This window comes from Nicotiana tabacum, chromosome 7 (assembly GCF_000715075.1).
Source record: "Nicotiana tabacum cultivar K326 chromosome 7, ASM71507v2, whole genome shotgun sequence".
Lineage (NCBI taxonomy): Eukaryota > Viridiplantae > Streptophyta > Magnoliopsida > Solanales > Solanaceae > Nicotiana > Nicotiana tabacum.
In genome coordinates this window covers 52624082-52642213 of record NC_134086.1, presented here as the reverse complement: position 1 = coordinate 52642213, position 18132 = coordinate 52624082, and the positions used below count along the sequence as shown (strand labels likewise).

At 35.5% G+C, this 18132-nt stretch overlaps 2 protein-coding genes across 4 annotated transcripts; one reads left to right on the top strand and one right to left on the bottom strand.

Annotated features, from left to right (window-relative positions):
* The first annotated feature begins 1599 nt into the window (after positions 1 to 1599).
* LOC107827538 (uncharacterized) lies at positions 1600 to 4390 on the top strand. Its single transcript, XM_016654691.2, has 2 exons — positions 1600 to 3769; positions 3844 to 4390. The coding sequence occupies exons 1-2, from the start codon at positions 1709 to 1711 to the stop codon at positions 4273 to 4275; spliced, it is 2493 nt and encodes an 830-aa protein (XP_016510177.1). The 5' UTR covers positions 1600 to 1708; the 3' UTR covers positions 4276 to 4390.
* A 545-nt stretch (positions 4391 to 4935) lies between these two features.
* Positions 4936 to 16779, bottom strand: LOC107827539 (uncharacterized). 3 transcript variants are annotated; one of them, XM_075257228.1, is made up of 15 exons: positions 16414 to 16693; positions 15308 to 15399; positions 15079 to 15160; positions 13522 to 13625; positions 13228 to 13354; positions 11774 to 11868; positions 10396 to 10519; positions 10139 to 10219; positions 9803 to 9901; positions 8795 to 8953; positions 8645 to 8696; positions 8424 to 8500; positions 6439 to 6483; positions 5952 to 6128; positions 4936 to 5847 (listed from the first exon to the last, which is right to left on the bottom strand). In XM_075257228.1, exons 3-15 carry the CDS (start codon positions 15115 to 15117, stop codon positions 5398 to 5400), a joined length of 1629 nt encoding a protein of 542 aa, XP_075113329.1. In that variant the 5' UTR covers positions 15118 to 15160; positions 15308 to 15399; positions 16414 to 16693; the 3' UTR covers positions 4936 to 5397. The 3 variants fall into 3 exon arrangements, with proteins under 3 accessions (XP_075113329.1, XP_075113330.1, XP_016510178.1); XM_075257229.1 differs by lacking the exon at positions 16414 to 16693 and adding an exon at positions 15623 to 15882; XM_016654692.2 differs by lacking the exon at positions 15308 to 15399 and having other exon boundaries at positions 16414 to 16779.
* Positions 16780 to 18132: the final 1353 nt, after the last annotated feature.

Sequence of the window (18132 nt, the reverse complement as noted above, 5' to 3'; positions counted from 1 at the left end):
ATATAAAAGAACAAATTTTGAATTTTTTTTCTTTTAATGATTTTACATGTATTTAATATAGAATTCGTTTACGATTTGAGGTTGTGTGATTGGAAAGGAAAAATTGGAATGAGGACGTCACTACAAGACTTTAACTTGACACAAGAAGACTTGTTGTAGTCCAATCTTGCAAGCCACAAGACCAGCTCATTTGCCTGTTTTCCACATTATTATACGACAATTCAGATGCTAATTACTACTTATCATGTCTAAGTTCTGCACTAACAATCACAGAAATAACCAAAAAAAGTATCAAGTTAATTATTTAATGACAAACTGGGTAAATACATACATTAATGATAAATCTCTCCTTGACTTTGAATCATTAGACGTGTTTTGATCGGCATGGCCTAAATATACACTTGTTATTGCCAAATTCTTGGAAGTATAAGTTACTTAATTTAACTCTGCACCGCTAATAAATGAAGGTGGAAAATCTTCAACTTTTATAAGTGGAATATATAAACCTATCACGTAACTTTTCGTGGAGTATATAGTGTTTAAAATATTTATTTTTGGAAAATAATCACTAGGTTCAAGTCGCAAAAGTCAAAACAGCCTCTCAAAAAAATACAAAATAAAAACTTATATAGTAGATGCGTAGCAAAAGTTTAGTGCACAGAAATATTTTTTTTAAACGTAATAAGTACTTTAAAACAAGTAGAATACATTAAGTCATATATATATATATATATATATATATATATATATATATATATAAAAGCAAATCTTTCAATTTATCTATTAGATCATCAAATGAAATCCTAAATAATTTAAATTTTATGTGACTGTAGCTTGTTCCCCAAGAAATGACACTTCCCACATCATGGGCTCAAGCTAGTTTAGAATAGTCATAAATAACTTACTACTTATAAAGTTTGCTTTTACAAGAAGAAACTTCTGACAAGGAAAAATCAGGTAAAAAATGTGTGAGAATTCGTTAGATAAAGGAGAAACAACTTTATCCAAAATTAGGGGGGAAAGTGGCTTTCATATTTTACTTTAGAGCTGCTATTTTTGCCTAGTCCAGTCTTATATTATTTGTAACCATGACTCTGATTATAGTAACCCTCACCTTATATATTGATTTTTATCAGATTATAAATTAATACTTATCAAGAGATTCACCTATAATAATTGACTTAATTGTATAAATACTTTAATTATCAAGTGGTTATTTTTTTGGTCGGCTCATCGAAATTAGTGAAGTCAAGAATTCACTAAGCACGTAGGAGTATAAGATTTTACTACGCATGTATATATAGAGTATTTGACCAATATATTAGTCTAATGTTAGTATTTTATTTTGCTTAGGCCGTTAATCCAAACTAGTAAGAATACATGTTGCTGTTGGCAAACTTAAAAGCAGAGCAGCGAAACAAACAAACAAAGCAGAAACTTAAAAACTAACTTCCTTGAAAAAATAGCGGAAAGAGACGCAACTTAACGTTTGTCTTTCCTCCTCATTTCCACAACTTAAACGTGTACTCTAAGCTCATTTTCCTCTCTCTATATATATATATACTATTTTTATCAACACAACATTCTCTCCTTCAAACCTTAATCAACTCCTTCATGTCATAAAAGCCTAAGTGCTACTTTCTTGAGTTTTTTCCCTAATCAATCTTCCATTGTATAGCTATCTTTCTTGGTCCAAAAAAAGAGAAAAATGGATCGTAGATCATCGATAGAGAGCGAAGGAAGTGTTCATCTAGAGATAAATGAACTTAATGGAAGACTAAGTGTGGTAGAAAGTGGAGGTCCAACAATCTTTGAACCTCAAAGTCCAATGGAAACAAAGAACAGCAGCACAGCTAATTCTGTTTCTCCGAAAAGGCCAACGATTCGTGCACCGGAGAAAAAGATTACCCTTTTTGCTCTGAGGCTAGCAGTGCTTGAAAAAGCAGCAACTGGATTAGGAACACTTGGTTTCATATGGGCAACAGTTGTTCTTCTTGGTGGCTTTGCTATCACTTTGAACACTTCAGATTTTTGGGTCATAACTACTATACTTTTAATAGAAGGAACAAGAATCTTTAGTAGGAGTCATGAGCTTGAGTGGCAACACCAAGCAACATGGTCTATTGCTGATGTTGGAATCAGTAGCTTTCGCGCGATCAAATCCAGCACTAGAACCATTGTCAATGCTCTAAAAACAATTTTCAAGCCTATTTCTGATGTTGCAAAGGGAAGTAGGCATGTTAACAATAGAGAAATTGCAAGGAATTCAAAGTGGAATAAGCAGAAGCAGCCAACTCGAACGTGGACTAGTTCTGAGGTTCCTCTGCTTCCATACGCGAGATGGATGTTCGTAGCAAGAAATGTTAGCAAAATGCTGTATTGGCTCCAAATACTATCTGCAACAGCATGTTTGGTGCTATCATTGATGAAGCTTGTATTGAGGAACTTTGGTGAAGTGGCCAAAGGAGATACCGATAAGAGGAATAGGAAAAGTGCTCTACTTATATTCTATTCCCTCGCCTTCACGGAGGCATTGCTTTTTCTATTGGAAAAAGCCTATTGGGAATGGAAGATCAGCTTTTGTAGTCTGTTGGAGAAGGTGAACAAAGAGTGTGAATTGGGACCATCAGGTATGACTTCAGTCAGACGGTTTTTTTATGATGCTTATTCGAAAAGTGTTAATGGGAGCATATTTGATGGTCTAAAGATGGATATGGTTTCATTTGCTATTGAACTCTTAGCCTCTAACTCACCTGATGAGCAACTCATTGGTGCTAAAATCTTGCGAAAATTTGCTGCGAGTCCACGGTTTTGTGATGACACACTTCAGAAGATTGGAACAAACATAGTAGTAATGGAGAGGTTGGTTGAGATGCTGAATTGGAAAGACATACAAGAAGAAGAGTTAAGGCTATCAGCAGCAGAGATTATATCAAAGCTTACTGGTAAAAAGCAAAATTCTCTTCGTGTCGCGGGTATACCTGGTGCTATGGAGTCCATATCTTCACTTCTTCAAATCAGCAGGGGTCCTACTGGAGCAAATGATGAAATCTGTGAAAAGAGGATTATCTTTGACAATGAAAATTATGGATTTTGGACATTCAATCATTTGGGGCTGCTCATTTTAAAGAAACTTGCTCGTGACCACGATAACTGTGGAAAGATAGGCAATACTAGAGGTCTTCTGCCCAAAATTATAGAGTTCACACAAGCAGGAGAGAGATTACTAAGAGATGAATCAGCAACGCCAACGCAGATATTGACACTTAAACGATCTCTCCAGGTCGTGAAGATGCTGGCAAGCACAGCAGGCGCCACAGGTAAAGAGCTAAGGAAAGAAATTTCAGAGATAGTTTTCACTATTAGCAACATCAGGGACTTACTAAGATATGGGGAGAAATACCCTACTCTACAACACTTGGGAATAGAGATCTTGAAAAGTCTTGCATTGGAAGATGATGCAACAGAGAGAATTGGAGGAACTGGAGGAATCCTTAAGGAGTTGTGCAACATTTTTTTCAAGGACTCCACACCTAACAACCGCGGTCAAGTAAGAACAGCAGCAGGAGAAGCACTAGCTATGTTGGCACTTGAAAGCAAGAACAACTGCCATACGATATTGAAACTCAAGGTCACTGGAAAGCTCGTCGAAGCATTGGAAGTTCCATTGCTTCGAGTAAATGCAGCAAGAATCTTGAGAAACTTATGTGTCTACAGTGGATCAGGTTACTTTGAAGAATTGAGAGAACTTGCTGTTGCAGGACCAACTGTAAGTACTATACGAAAACTTATTCTTTTTAGTTCCTAGTATACTGCAGGTTAAATTGAATTCTGTCTTTTCAGGTACTCAAAGCAATAATGACAGAGGAAAACAAGTTACAGGAAGTAATGATGGGAGTAGGTGCACATATATTCAAGTTTATAACACCAGAAGAGTCAAGCATCATGTTCCAGAGAGCGAAAATTCAAGAAGCTGAATTGGCTGCAAAACTTGTTGAGATTCTTAGGAAACATCAACATCCATCAATTAAGGTTCCAAGAATTAGGAGGTTTGTCATAGAATTGTCGATCTGGATGATGAGAGATAAAAGAACAAACGTTCAAGCGTTCAGAAATCTGGGATTGGAAAGGGAACTGGAGTACATTATAGAAACCACATCAGAGCTAGAGAGCTTTAATGTTTTCTCAGGAACAGTTGGAATGAATCGACACACTGTGACTATTCATGCGCTGGTTGATACTGCAATGAAGTTGTTGGCTGGGGAAAAAGAATGATAGAAACCTCAACAGTTATTGCACCAAAAAATTGTTTCAGGTTCATACTTTAGCCATTCAAAGGCAATAATGGTGTAAATATTGAAGTATATAGTAGAGCATTCTTTTTCTCTAATTTAATATTATTATGTAGAGGGCTATTACAGAAACATATCATAAGTTACAGTAATATATTGTAATTCGCAACAAGTTCCACTGCTGTCTATTTTAATACTGCTTTTATTTGACAGAGCAAAATATAAAGCTGGCAAAGATCCAGCCAAAATTTGCTAAACAAGGCACAGACTAAACAAGGTTCTGAGATCAAGCAGAAAGCAAACTAGTATTGCCACTACAGTTTGCAGACTCTAATCCAAAATGATATTTGTATCACACAAGCCAAATTATAAATTAAAAACCAGCACTAAAACCCAAACCAGGCTACTTGGGTGAAAGGAAATATATGACCAAGCAAAAGGCAAACGACAAATAGCCGCTCACCCAACCGTTTAAACTAACATTAGTTGTCGGATGTATAATATATATCATGTGCGATGTGTATAACCGTGTACGATCAGTGTATAATCTATGTATATCCTCTAGGAAAAGTAAAGAGTAAATCCGGCAAGCTATAAAAGAGTACTTCAAATAAATAGCATTGACACTGACAGAATTTCAGCGTTTTAAAAAGTAAAAGCATGTTTCCATGTTGAAAGAATGAGATGTGTTCTATTTGTATACAATACACAAACACTATAAAACTGAATAAAATAGAGAAATTTGAGAGTGCTAACAATTGCAAGATTGTCATGAAAAAATTGTCATCACCTGTACATCTACATAACACATTTTGGTAATCCATAATTTACAACAAACAATGGGCCTATGAGCCTAATCTCTTCACATTGGGAATACATATACAAGCTGAATCACTTGTACCAATCAAGGAAGACCTATGTAAATCAGCGACAACCGAACCCACCCCCTCCATTTCCCACAACCACCTGCCACAACTTACCACCCCTGACAGAAAGTACAAATATTTACTCCCCCCAAAAATGTACATCCAGCGAACAGCAAATTTCTTTAACCGCTATAACTTTTTCGGCTACACGTCTTTGTAAAAAGTCAATCGTCTAACCATTATCTGTTCTTGAAAAAGTTGAGATCCCAACGACGCAATAAACCATCCATGATATTACTTGTTGGGTTCTTCACAACGGTCACAGTGGCTTTAGTACCATCAACCATGTCAACGCTGGACGAACTTTGACTGCTGACAGACATGTCACGATGAGAAGAAGTCCCGTTGCTTTTCACTTCTTTCGCCGATAAAGTACTGTTAGCTGGTGTTACTGATACTTTAACAGTATCTTGAACTTGGACTTTGGCGTCTGAATCATGTCCATTAGAAACAATGGGACTAGCACTAATTTCTTTTGAGGGAGTACATTGTTTTGTAGAAGCTGACTCCTCTTTACTGTCCTGCAAAGGTTGAGGAAGTTCTTCGACAACTTTTGAGGATGCTTGCTCGGCTGGAGGAGGTTTTACCTCCAAGTCTTTTAAAGACTCGAGTACTGCTTTCATTAACATCTGATATTTTGTCAACAGACAAAAGGTCAAAACAGTGAAAGAATAGAAAGAATACTGAAGCCTACAATTAAGCGACTAAATCCTGTAAACCTCAACGTACTTACCCTTTCTTCTTCCTCCACATTACTAGGAAAATCTGCCAAACTATCAAGTGAGTATTCCACATAGTCATCATCATCTATTGATGCAGGAACATTGGGACCCAACGGGTCACCATTGGAAAGATCAAAGCTGATCATTTTTGAAGATGATGGGGCAGAGTCGGTTCCAGTACCTTCTTCCTGGAGAAAAATATGTATGAAACTATGAATTAGTTGAAGCAGCAGAAATTACTTTTGCCCAGCCATGCTAACATTTCAAAATCGAAAAATTAATACAGGCATCTTTTGTCATAAACTCTATTGGAAGGCCAAATCGCCAAAGAAACATGAAAGCATATCCATAAATTCTTGAAGCAGACTAATTCCTTCCAGTTAAAGTGGATATTTCAGGTGATTGATTTTATGGAAGAGCATTCAAGGAATAAGAGCATTTTATGAAAGTTTTCCTTGTTAAAACCTCCATAAATAATTCCGAAATTTGTGGAATTACCTGGTCTTCAGTCTGGCTATCCTGCGCAGATATGTCAGACGGGACCTGAACAAATTGAAATAAACAAGAATGAGACAGAAAACATAGGATAGACTTTTTCATGCGTAAGCACGGTTTTTTGTAGGCATGCAACAGAGATGATTTGATTAACTTAGCAGACAGTAGATATGCAATAGAGATTTACTATAAAAGTTTCTCATGACAGATCTATACTCTCATATCTATGCTTCTCGCCACGTAGACACACATAGAAGCCTAAACCACTCGAATCCAACCAGATGCATTAACTAGGGTTAGCGCAGTTCATGGTTGAAAATGTATAAAGAGCCAAAAAAAATTATTTTATCCCAGCATTTCTCTGTTTTGATCTCATCCTCCTTTCCCCATCCACCATCCTGGGATTACCCCTGTAGACACTTGCCCCTTCCCTTCCCTTTCTGTCACCCACTCACCCCTAACTGTCCCCTTTAAAGTAGCTTCTTGCCTTTGATCACTCCTTTTCCATCACAAAAACCCTCAGCAGCACGGATCTCCCCCTAAACTTCTTCTTCCAAGACCAAATGAAATATCATTCAACCTTGAATGGAATTTTCTCAACAGAGGGGGTGGGATGATTCCTGTCCAGTCACTAGCCCTGCAATTGCCACAATCTCCTTGCCACTATGGTAATGACTTGGGCATGTCTAGCTGCCATATCTTAACTTGGGGAAAAAATCACCTCTGAATTGTTAAAGGAGAAGCTTGAATTTCAACCCAAAGGAGGCACCTTGGATGAAATCCTTGTTCTTCCTTTGCACCAACTTCTATGTGACGAGACCAATACTCGTTAGCACTAGAACTAACAGAGGCACCAAGTGGCAGGAGATCGAATGAAATGGCAGGCCAACCGACCCTCTCCACCCCCAACCAAAAGCTCCCCTAACTGCCTATCTACCCATGTACATAGCTTGATCAGAGGTCAAGATTGCGGTGCGAATAGGCAATCTGAATTGAATATAACTAGTGACGGAAAGGGGAATAATAGGAAAGCTTTCTTTTTTCACCAAAAGAATGGCATAGAAACGGAAATATTGGCAAAGAAAAGCAAAAGATCTGGAGAAGGAGTAGCTGTGTAACGATTGCAGATCCAGAGGCGAGAGCAGAAGGGGAACATGAGATTGTCTGCAATAGAGCATGAGGAAGTAGTGGCAAAGAAAAGCAAGTGTCTCCTTATGCAAACAGAAAATAATAAATAAATTAATGCACAATGGAGTGGACACAAGTTAAGCAAATAGTTGGGTCAGGTCGTGCATTGCCGTATGGCACAGAAAGGAAAGCACAGTTCTATAAACCAACTCGGGTAAAGAAGTTCCATAGAAATGGGTGTATAGAGAAAAACCATCCTATGAATGCAAAAGTTCTTTTGACTATGCTATGTAAAATATAGGTCACATCAGAATATATTTTGAATCAGCCAATTCTATAATTTCAAAGAAAGAAAAGGGAAATTGCAGATTTCAACTTCCATGCATTTGGTTACAAGCATGTATGTCGTAATTGTTGAATTGTGTGAAAATCTCATCTAAAAGTTTAAGCTGCTAGAGAGAGCACACTTTTATATATTTATATCTTCAATACGTCCCCTCACGTGTTGGCCTGATTATTTCGCATCGATCAAGCACGTCAAGATTCTTTTAAATACTTGGTGGAGGTGATACTTGAATCCAAGACCTTATACCATGTTGAATTGTGAGACCATATTTTCTAAAATGTTAAGTTACTAAAAAAATCTCACTATTAATATTATATCCTCAACAGTCAGTAACTACACATTTCCACCTGCTCTTTTCAACTCTGACAAGTTATCCAAGCATACATGTCCGTGTATAAATTTCTTTTCCATCACTTCTCCTCTTAAAACCCCCAAACTTTTCTGCAATAGAATTGAGCTCATGCCATCTATTTTACCAATTATCAAAGCAACAACTTGAAGGTTTTTCTGTTACCTCTGTCCGACTCATGGGTCTTTTGGAGCGAACCTGCTTTATTACATCTTCAGTTCTACTAGTTGGTGCAGCTGCAACTGATAGCAAATTAAACATAAATAACAGTCGATATTTGTATAGCATGAAGAATCAAGATAAAACCCGTTCTCCCCTTCTCTAAGATAAAAATTTGGAGGAAATGAAACAGCTGCTGGAAATAAAAAAGAAGAAAAGACTAATACCATCATGGACATCATCCATAAAGTCAACTTCATGGACTGTACTCCAACTGCCCTGGAAATAGTTAGAGTTCGAATCCAATGAGTTATTAGCCTAACTCAGCAGTTTCCACGCACTTGAACCAGTAATGACATGGATTCATAGAACTATACCTTGCCAAAATAATCTTGTGGCATGTCAAAGAATGCACCCCCTGCTTCATCCTCTGGTGGTTGCAAAACATTGTTGAAGAAGATACTTATAGAATCAAAATAAAACTGTGGGCGTGGAGAGTTGTGATCACCCTCAAATTTTATAATATTCTTGTCCCCCTGCCAACATTAAGTTCACTAAACAATAAGAAACAAAATGGGGTATATTGGCATATGTCATTTCTGGACAAACAGCAATAAATACCAGTTACAAGAATGAAAAGTGTTATAAAAACACAAAGTTAACTGCTACATAGCACATAAAGGAGCATAGCACTAGAGAACTCGCGTTCTAAACCCAGAGATCCTAAGGTGCTTGGACACGGGTGCGGGTGTCAACACGGGTGCAGGTCTAGAGGTCGGATCCTTAGAAATGTAAATTCTAAGATTCGGGATATAGATCTTAGCACGGATATGGGTGCAGGGATCCGGCTAAAAATAATTCAAAAAAATAAAAATATCAAAATATCTCTAAATTATAAGAAATTTTGTGGAACACTTACGTATAGCATGTAAAGTGTGGATTTCTTTTTTATTCTCAAGTTGTAGATAAATAAAGGATTGATTTCCTAGATAAGGTATGCAATTGTCTTCAAATTTACCCTAGTTTTGGCTCTGATTTTGGTAATCAAATTGTATCTCGTCTCGAATTTTTTCTTCCGTCGTGGTCAAAGTACCCAAAATTGTTTGACCAGATCCGATACGAATCCCATACCCACACCCATACTAGTGTCATGTCGACACAGGTGAGGCACCTAAACTGCCGTGTCGGAGCAACTTAGCAGAGATCCACTTGAAGAAGAAAAAGAAACATTTGACATGCCTTTACACCTAAGAAAAAGAAACATTTGACATGCCTTTACACCCATAAAGTCTGTAAACTTAAGAACAAAAGAAAAAAAGACTATCCAATTCTTTCCTTTTTCTCCTTTTTTCCGGAAAGGGGGAGGGGGTAAATTAGACAGTTACCATGTACGCCTCAAATACACGATCAGAGTGATGGGGCTGTATAAAATCATCATCAACGGCATGACCCAGTAAAACAGGGACGAAGCATGACTTTGCCACCTACATAAAATTTAGCAAACGAAAAGATCAAAGATGGTCAATAAAATTGTTTAAAAAAATAAATGGAACTAGCACTTCCAAAAACGTTCCACCCAAAAAGCTTGATACTAATAGGAAAACTTCCTACAATATCTTCACTTACATACTGTTCTATTTCTCAATTGCTGATTGTTGTCAAACATAAAAAAGGTCATATTATCAAGAGTCATACGTAAAACACCTTCCCACAGGAATTACCTTAATTGTGTTCAACTCGGTTATGTCAAACTTTGCCTTTTTTAAGACCGCTCTGCGCATATATTGGATTGCAAACTTTACCTAAAATAACAGGAAAGGAAGAAGCTTACACAGAGCAATGACTTAGGAAGAAGACAGAACAAAAGAAGGCCACTCCTTCAGTTGCAAGAGAAAATATGAGAATAACCCAAGAAAAGAACACGGAAAGTATATTTCAAAATGCACCAGATAAAAAACTTTGAACTCTAAAACTTTACAGTGAACTTGGGCAGCCGGATTTTGTAAGTGTCTACAAGTTCCATCATCAAATCAACCAAATCAGAGAAGGGGCTGTCTAAAACCATTCCAGCAATGGATGGATCCTTAGCACCGTACATGAGGCTGCAAAGTCGATGTATAAGTCAGTCACTTTAATACGGCTACCAGTGACGACGCACAATGTTTTAGGTATATACCTGACCATATACAGCAAAAATAAAAATAAAAAGGTAGAGAGATTGCATAAGCATGCAATCTCTCAAGTCATGCTGATTACCGGAAGTTAATCGATATGTTAGCTCGCTACAAAAGGAAACCCTTTCTCGTAACAAATAATTAACTAGCCAGAAAAGGAAAACCTTTCTCGTAACAAATAAGAAACTCTTTGAGACTGAAGGCTTAATCTTGCGCATAAAATATCTCATCTTCTCTTGATATACCTAATAAAAAATAATATTTCTCATCTAATGTGAAACTTAGCAGATCAAGACCAATTTTGATCTGCTAAGTGAAACTTGATGTGAAACTTGACTATTCATCTGTTACGCTTGATGACTACTACTTTTTGGCCAAACAAACCTTTCTTGTGCTTAAGGGGACATGAACGAAGTGAATGGTTTAGCCATACAAATTTATGATCCTAAAACACTAAATTTAAGTATGTGTAGAACGTGCTAAATGGTATTAAGATAAATGATCTTCTACTCTTATCACAAAAAAAAATGCTGTGATCCTAAAACACAGGAGTTAATATGTTTTGGAAAATTTGGCATTTCTCTTGTCCCATCCATCAACTTGCCTCATTGTGTTGTGCCTATGGCGAAGCTTGTGTATGCCTAAGAGCTGTACACACAGTCTTGGCTCCCTAAAGCCTCACAACATCATAGCACAAGATATTTTGAATTTAAATATTCTTACTAGTACACAGTGAAAATCTTTTAAGCTAGATCCAAGTTAAGATTGCTATAGGCTTACATCAAAATGATAATATACCAAATTAGCCTGCTATGGATGTCAAAGAACTACAACTAAACAATGTTCTATCTTTTTGTGGATTCAGCATGCCTTCAACATCTATAAAATTTGTTGCACTTTCTTTTTGGGCCATCTGATAGGCAACAGCCAGTACTTTTACTCCAACATAAAAAAAACTCCACCAGTGTTTCTTATATAAGAAAAACAATGAAGGCAAGTTTCACAGAATTAAAACTGAGGAAAGCGGCTCCAATCCTTTTATTTCCCTGGTTCTTCAACAATACAGATCACCAGCAGGTTATTCCACTTGCTAGATAACCCTCCTTATGCCAAGAATCTGTATGCAAAACAGTGTATATAGATGCAGCAGGATCAACAAAAAAAGCAAAGAAATTAGAGTACCTAGTAACTGCACCCATTGAACGACCCCACAAGCCAATCAAAGAAACATTGCCATCTGTCCTCAGATATTCAACCACAGCTCTGAGATCATCCTTCTGAGAAACAGACCAAAAAATGTCAAAATTCATTAACAATAGAAGGCAAAAGCAGCGGGCAGTTGTTGGTAACAAGTTGTAACTCAACAAGACATCCCAGCAAAAGCAGAAGATTCTAACACATAGATCATGGCTCAGATTAACATATCCCCCCCAAAAAAAAAAAAAAAAAAAAAATCTCCTTCATACCCATCCCACCCCCACCCAGCTTGTGTGTAAGAGCATTTAGGTACTTGTAATTTCATTGATATGCCATATTTAAAAGAAAAATAACTTAAGCTTCTTTTGCATGTTATAGAGAGTAGAGGCAAAAAAGAATACGACTGTCTGTAAAAAGTAGGTGAAGGTTACAAGAAGACAAGATTTCAATGACATAATCCTCGCTTTCTTACCACCATCCATCAGGTAAGCAGCCAATAAACACGTTCCAGCACAAAATACAAGATGCAGCATTATTTGAAATAGCATCCACCATAACAACATGGCTTCAGCTAGACACGAGCGGATTTATAGGCAAAATTATGGGCACGCAACCCTTGATCTTTCCGCAAAATTAAAAATTGTATATACATATTTTTAAAAATTGGTATAATATTAATTGTTGGCACCTATGCTCCAAGAAAGTTGAATGGTGCACTTGGTTGAAAGTTGAGTTATTTACCAAGAGGAATAGGGATCAATTCCCACTTGATACATTTTTTCCTCCTTTTTTTTAGTAGTGCACTCATGTACTAGAAATCCTAGATCCGCCTCTGGCAAGACAGGCGCCAAAAGTCCATCCAAATATAATTAGAACAAATACATTAACATTCATTATAATATGGCTAAAAGATGAATAATTTAGAAAGAGAAGGTCAACAAACTTCAATTCACTAACACGCCACAAGCACAAAAAGAAAAAGGAAGACAAAAGTAGAAAATAAATCAGAACATGTTTTTAACCAGCTAATCAAGCCTCATATTTTCTAACGAGGTACTAAGCCTCATATTCTGAGATATAAATTCTTATCACTTGCATTATCTATTTATGCTGTCCATATTTGTAAACATTGCATAAAGAAAACTGTAAACAGCACTGACTTATAAACAAGGAGAAGAAATAGATAAACAATGTCAGCGGTGGTACCAAAAACTAAGGCATTATATTTCAGGCTTATCAGTCGCAGATGAGGAAACAATTTTGTCTCTATTTTTTACAAGACCCTGCACAGCAAATCTCAAATAATGCTTTAGACTTGACAACTAATCACCTTCTCTAAAGTATTTTAAGATAGAATAGGCACAGCAGAATTTATCCAACAACTTATCAACAGGTCTAAGCTTTCATTTGAATCTCAAATAGAATAATCAGCTACTCACTTCATTCCAACCCAATGTAACGTGCTCGCCTCCAGAAAGTCCAGATCCAGAAAAGTCAAGGGTGAAAACAGTTATGTTTAGTGGCAATAATATAATAGCAGCTTCACTGGCATCTGCTCTACATCCGCTGCCAAAGGATCATCCAAAACAACTTCTTAGCAAAGAAAACTATTAAATGAAGTCAAAATATAAATAAATAAAAAAGTTCTTCTCCATATAATCGCTGCATCAAAGGAAAAGTACAGTAATTTTCTAGCGTAAAAACAGGAAGAGTACTACTTAACCTTCACTAACCTGTTTCCATGACAGTAAATCACACAAGGCAGTGGCTTTCCTTCTGGACGAATAAGAGGCATATAATGGGTACATTTAAGAACATCATCCCTACTATTTTTAACCTGCAAATCAGTAAGGCCATTAAAGAAAAAATGACTAAATAGTTCGAAATACAGACAATAGGTGAACTGTTCAATAACACCTTGCTCTTGGGGTGATTCGAACTCACAACCTCTTGTCTAGTATACTGTCTATAACAACTTAAACACTCAGATGAGGTAGTCACACAATCCATCATGGTATCAGAGCGCATACAGAGGTTGTAAGTTCAAGTCTCACCGCAATCCATTTCACAAGCTTGGTCCAATAACAAAAATAGTAAAAGCTATAGCTTTTATATTAGGTAACCACACAATTATTCGGAGTCCATATAAACAAACAAATAAAAGGGCAGCCTAATGCACTAAGCTCCCACTATGCGCGGTTGCGCCAAGGCTCCCCTTTATAACAAGCAAATAAAAAGACCACAAACAAAAAGAGAAGATCAACCTCTATTAATTTCCTATAGCCATAAGTGAAGGATTGAAATTTTTCCTGAAATGATTTTTGTAATATTTTAATAAGGATCTCGTGGTGTGCTTTCTCCTTGTTGGCATGATATGTTGATGATTATCGGGAAAGCCTCACATAAAGGGAGTTATCAGATAATCTTTGCTTCCGAAAGTTAATTCTTGCCCCGCCCACTTCAATTTACATGTTTTAACAGAAGTCTCCCAACTCTTCACGTAAGGCAGTTCCATGTGGCATCATGATGCGATCGCTTCTCCATTCCCCAGCTCCTCACAGTATTTCTCTGCTATGACTTTACTCCATAAAGCATGTTCCTCTATGGACATTACTTATAGCAATTGTCGTGTTGCTTCTCAACACATCATTCTAGAGAATAACATGCCTCTTTATCTGTCAGGTTCTACAACCTAATTATGAAGAGCAAAGGGATCTAACACAGTTCCCGTGGACATTGATGTTACAAAATAGTATTCAGATTTTTTCTTTCCATCAAAATTAACAAAGTAAAAAGTTCCAGCTATTAAGTTTTGCTTATATTCATTGTTTTATGAACATCACTTTAAATTTGAATACATAAGTCTGAAAATTGATCAGATAACTAGGATTCTTTGTTTTGCTCCCATATAATATTAGATCTGTCTCTACATGATCAACTTTCAACCTATTTCATAGTAGTAAATGTACTTCATTGTCACTTTCTAGTTTTCCAACGTCAACTGTCTTATATTAGTTCTCCAACTCATTACTTGGTTATTAACAACACAGAGCCAAATGAAGAATACATGTAAACACGGGTAAAGAAATACATAGTCTATTCAATGAGTAAATAAAATATTTCTTTGATAACTAATACCAGCTCTGGGAAACATAAACAGAAAATATATGAACTAGTAAATAAATTAATTGGAAATAGTTTATTTAATAAGTAAATAAAACATTGACTTGACCTAAATTTCAGAGAAAAATAACTGAAAATAGCAAGATATTAATTACCAACGCACTCACCTCCAGATCCCTCCTTTGGTACCATTTCCCTTTAAGCATGAATTCTTCATCTAGTAGATCATTTTTAGGATCATACTCAGCCCTGAAATCCACAGGAAGTAGAGTCGTTATTTTAAGATTAGCATCTATTATATAGCACAATAATTAGAAGAAGAAAATGGGTATAGGTCAGTTGTCAAGGCATGTTATAAGGAACTCAATTATCTTGGCAGTAACGGATGGTAGTAACCTCAAGTATCTTGCTTAGAAACAGACATTTCGCTGCTTCAAGCCCCTTTCCAAATCCCAGTGTAAAAGAGTAAAAATTCCTCCAGGTAATTTCTGGAAATACCCTTTCCAGAGTTAGTTCTTTCGTGTACCACAATGGATGAATCAGAACCCAAGTCTAAGAAATATCTCCTCCTTTATATTCTTAGGTTCAGAATTAAATACAGAAATTAGAAAGAAAATAAGGTACAAAAAATTTCAACAGAAATTTCATAAACTGAACAGAGGATTCCCACTATATGCCATGGATATGTACTAAATATGAAGTCCTCATCACCTATGCAACATGTTTGCATTCCAAAAGTAGCACGATAAAGTAGCTTTTTTAGTTTCTTCAATCAGAAAAAGCAATACTCAGAGACACTTCCAAATTCCAAATTATAGAAACACGCCTTAAACACACAGTCATTAGTCTCAATGGTGGATCCAATCAAAAGATGCACTGTTCAATATCAAATAAAGAGGAAAGGCGATACATTTCACAAATTTTGCAAAATCACTTGCAGAATTTTCATTTGTTTGAATTAAAAACCCTATAATTCAAGTCTCAAAAGTATATCAGGCCCTAAATAAACACATACAAATGACCTGTCAATTTCAAAATTTAAAAGAAATTCAGTACTTGAGTGATTATGATTTACACCTAACTTTTCTGCACATGAAGTACAAAACAATAACTCCTAAGATCAAGAAACCTAAACCAGACAAGTGCACAATAAAGAGAAGCATAAAAAGTAGACCCCCACATCCGCAAATTCTCCAGATAACCCCACATCAAATTAAAACTAACCCACGTCATAATTTGGGAAAAAGATAAAAACTATACAAACATAAGCACAAAAGCAAACATATTTTGCATACTTCTTGCAATTTCAATTAGCAAAGTAAGATACTACACTAAATAGAAAACCCCCACATCAAATTAGAACTAACCCACATCAGAATTTGGGATAAAGATTCAAACTTTACAAAAATAAACTCAAAAGCAAACATATCTGCATACTATAGCAATTAAAATTAGCAAAAAAAAAAGACCAAAATTGGAAAAGGGGTTTATCAAGATCATACCTTGGGGGTCTAATAATAAAGTTGACAAGTTGTTCCATAAGATTTAGGTAATTTCAGATCTTCTTTCTCTCTCCCAAATAGGAAGGTGTATTAAGTTTCTTGAATCTTTTTCTATTTTTGTGATAAATTTTGTTAAATAAATGATGTGTTAGAGGGCGGAAATTTTTGGGAAGAAATGAAGCAGCACTATTTGGTAGGGGGGGGGGGGGGTTGATGATGTATTTTCTTTTTCCTCCGAAGAAGAGGAAGAAAACGAGAAAAGCGGCCTTTGGCACTTCCGTTGGTTGCATTGGACTTCATTTTTCATTTGATACTTCACAAACAAAAACAAAAAAAATTGCCAACCGTCTTCACGCTATCACGTGTGTCTTCACGCTATTCTTAAGAAAAATTTATTACTCCATTTTGCTTCGTCAAATGATAAAGTTTAGAGCAGAAAGGCCGATGCTTGTAATAATTTTCTTGAATTCAATGATTGATATCTTGATCTTTTTAAAGATAATTATAAACTACATTAAAATTTATTATCGGTTAAGTTTAAAGTAAAAGTATTTTAAAATTTATAAATGAAAGAAAATTTTATTGACACTTCAGAGGGTAATAATGTTTTATTTTAGATTTTTTTCAGAAGCAAAGGACATATAGACTTTGATGCAGTATGTAACCTAACCTTAAACACAATGGTTCCGCTTGTTTCTTTTTTGTTACATTAACAATAACCGAAGCTTCAGAATATTAAAAGTAAGAAACAAATAAAAACACCGCCTAAACAATAAACGTTTTCAATAATTTATTTATAATCTCACAACATTAACCTAAAGGAAATATAAATCAAATGTTAACACAGTCGAAAGTCAAATCTAAATCGGGTGTGATTATCTTATTTGAAATAATGTTATTCCTATGCATCCCTTCTCGTCCGTATCAGGGTAATGTTCATAATGTGGCACGCTATAAGATTATGAGCCTGTTTGGCTTAGCTGATTTAGAATAGCCGATAAGCATTAAGTGTCGAAAAGCACTTTTAAGTGCCGAAGCTGATTTAAAAAATAAGCAGTTACGTGTTTGAGTAACAGTGCTGAAATTAATAATAAGTAGCTGAAGAACTAGGTATACAAAGAATCTATCTATAATTAAAAGCAGAAGACAAAAGCACTCGTGAAGCCAAATGGCAAAACAATAGAATGACACATGGCATAATTAGTTATTAAATTAGTTATTGGTTATTCTTTTTAATTTAAATATATCTAAAAATGAAAATAACTAAAAAAAACTACCATATATATGTATATATATATTGGTTACTTTATTTAAATTAATAAATATAGATATCTTATAATTAACTATAATATAAAAACGAAAATATAAATATATAAAAAAATAACTACCCATTCAAATTGGGTGGGAGTATTTTCAAGTTGGAGCTTTTAAATTATTTTTTTTAAAAAGCCAACAAAAATGCTATAAAAAACGAAAAAAAGAGAAGAAAAACTACTCATCCAAATCGGGAGTAGTTTCAAATGTGAGATTTAAAATAAAAAACGAAATTAAAAAAATAATAAATTATCAATTCAAATTGGGGAGTAGTTTTAAGTTGGAGTTTTAAAATTATTTGAAAATAAAAAACAAAATAAAGAAATAAAAAAAAACTTCAGAGAAAAATATTAAATAACGTAATATGCTAATGAAACTTTCTATTAACAATGTAGTAGCATTAAA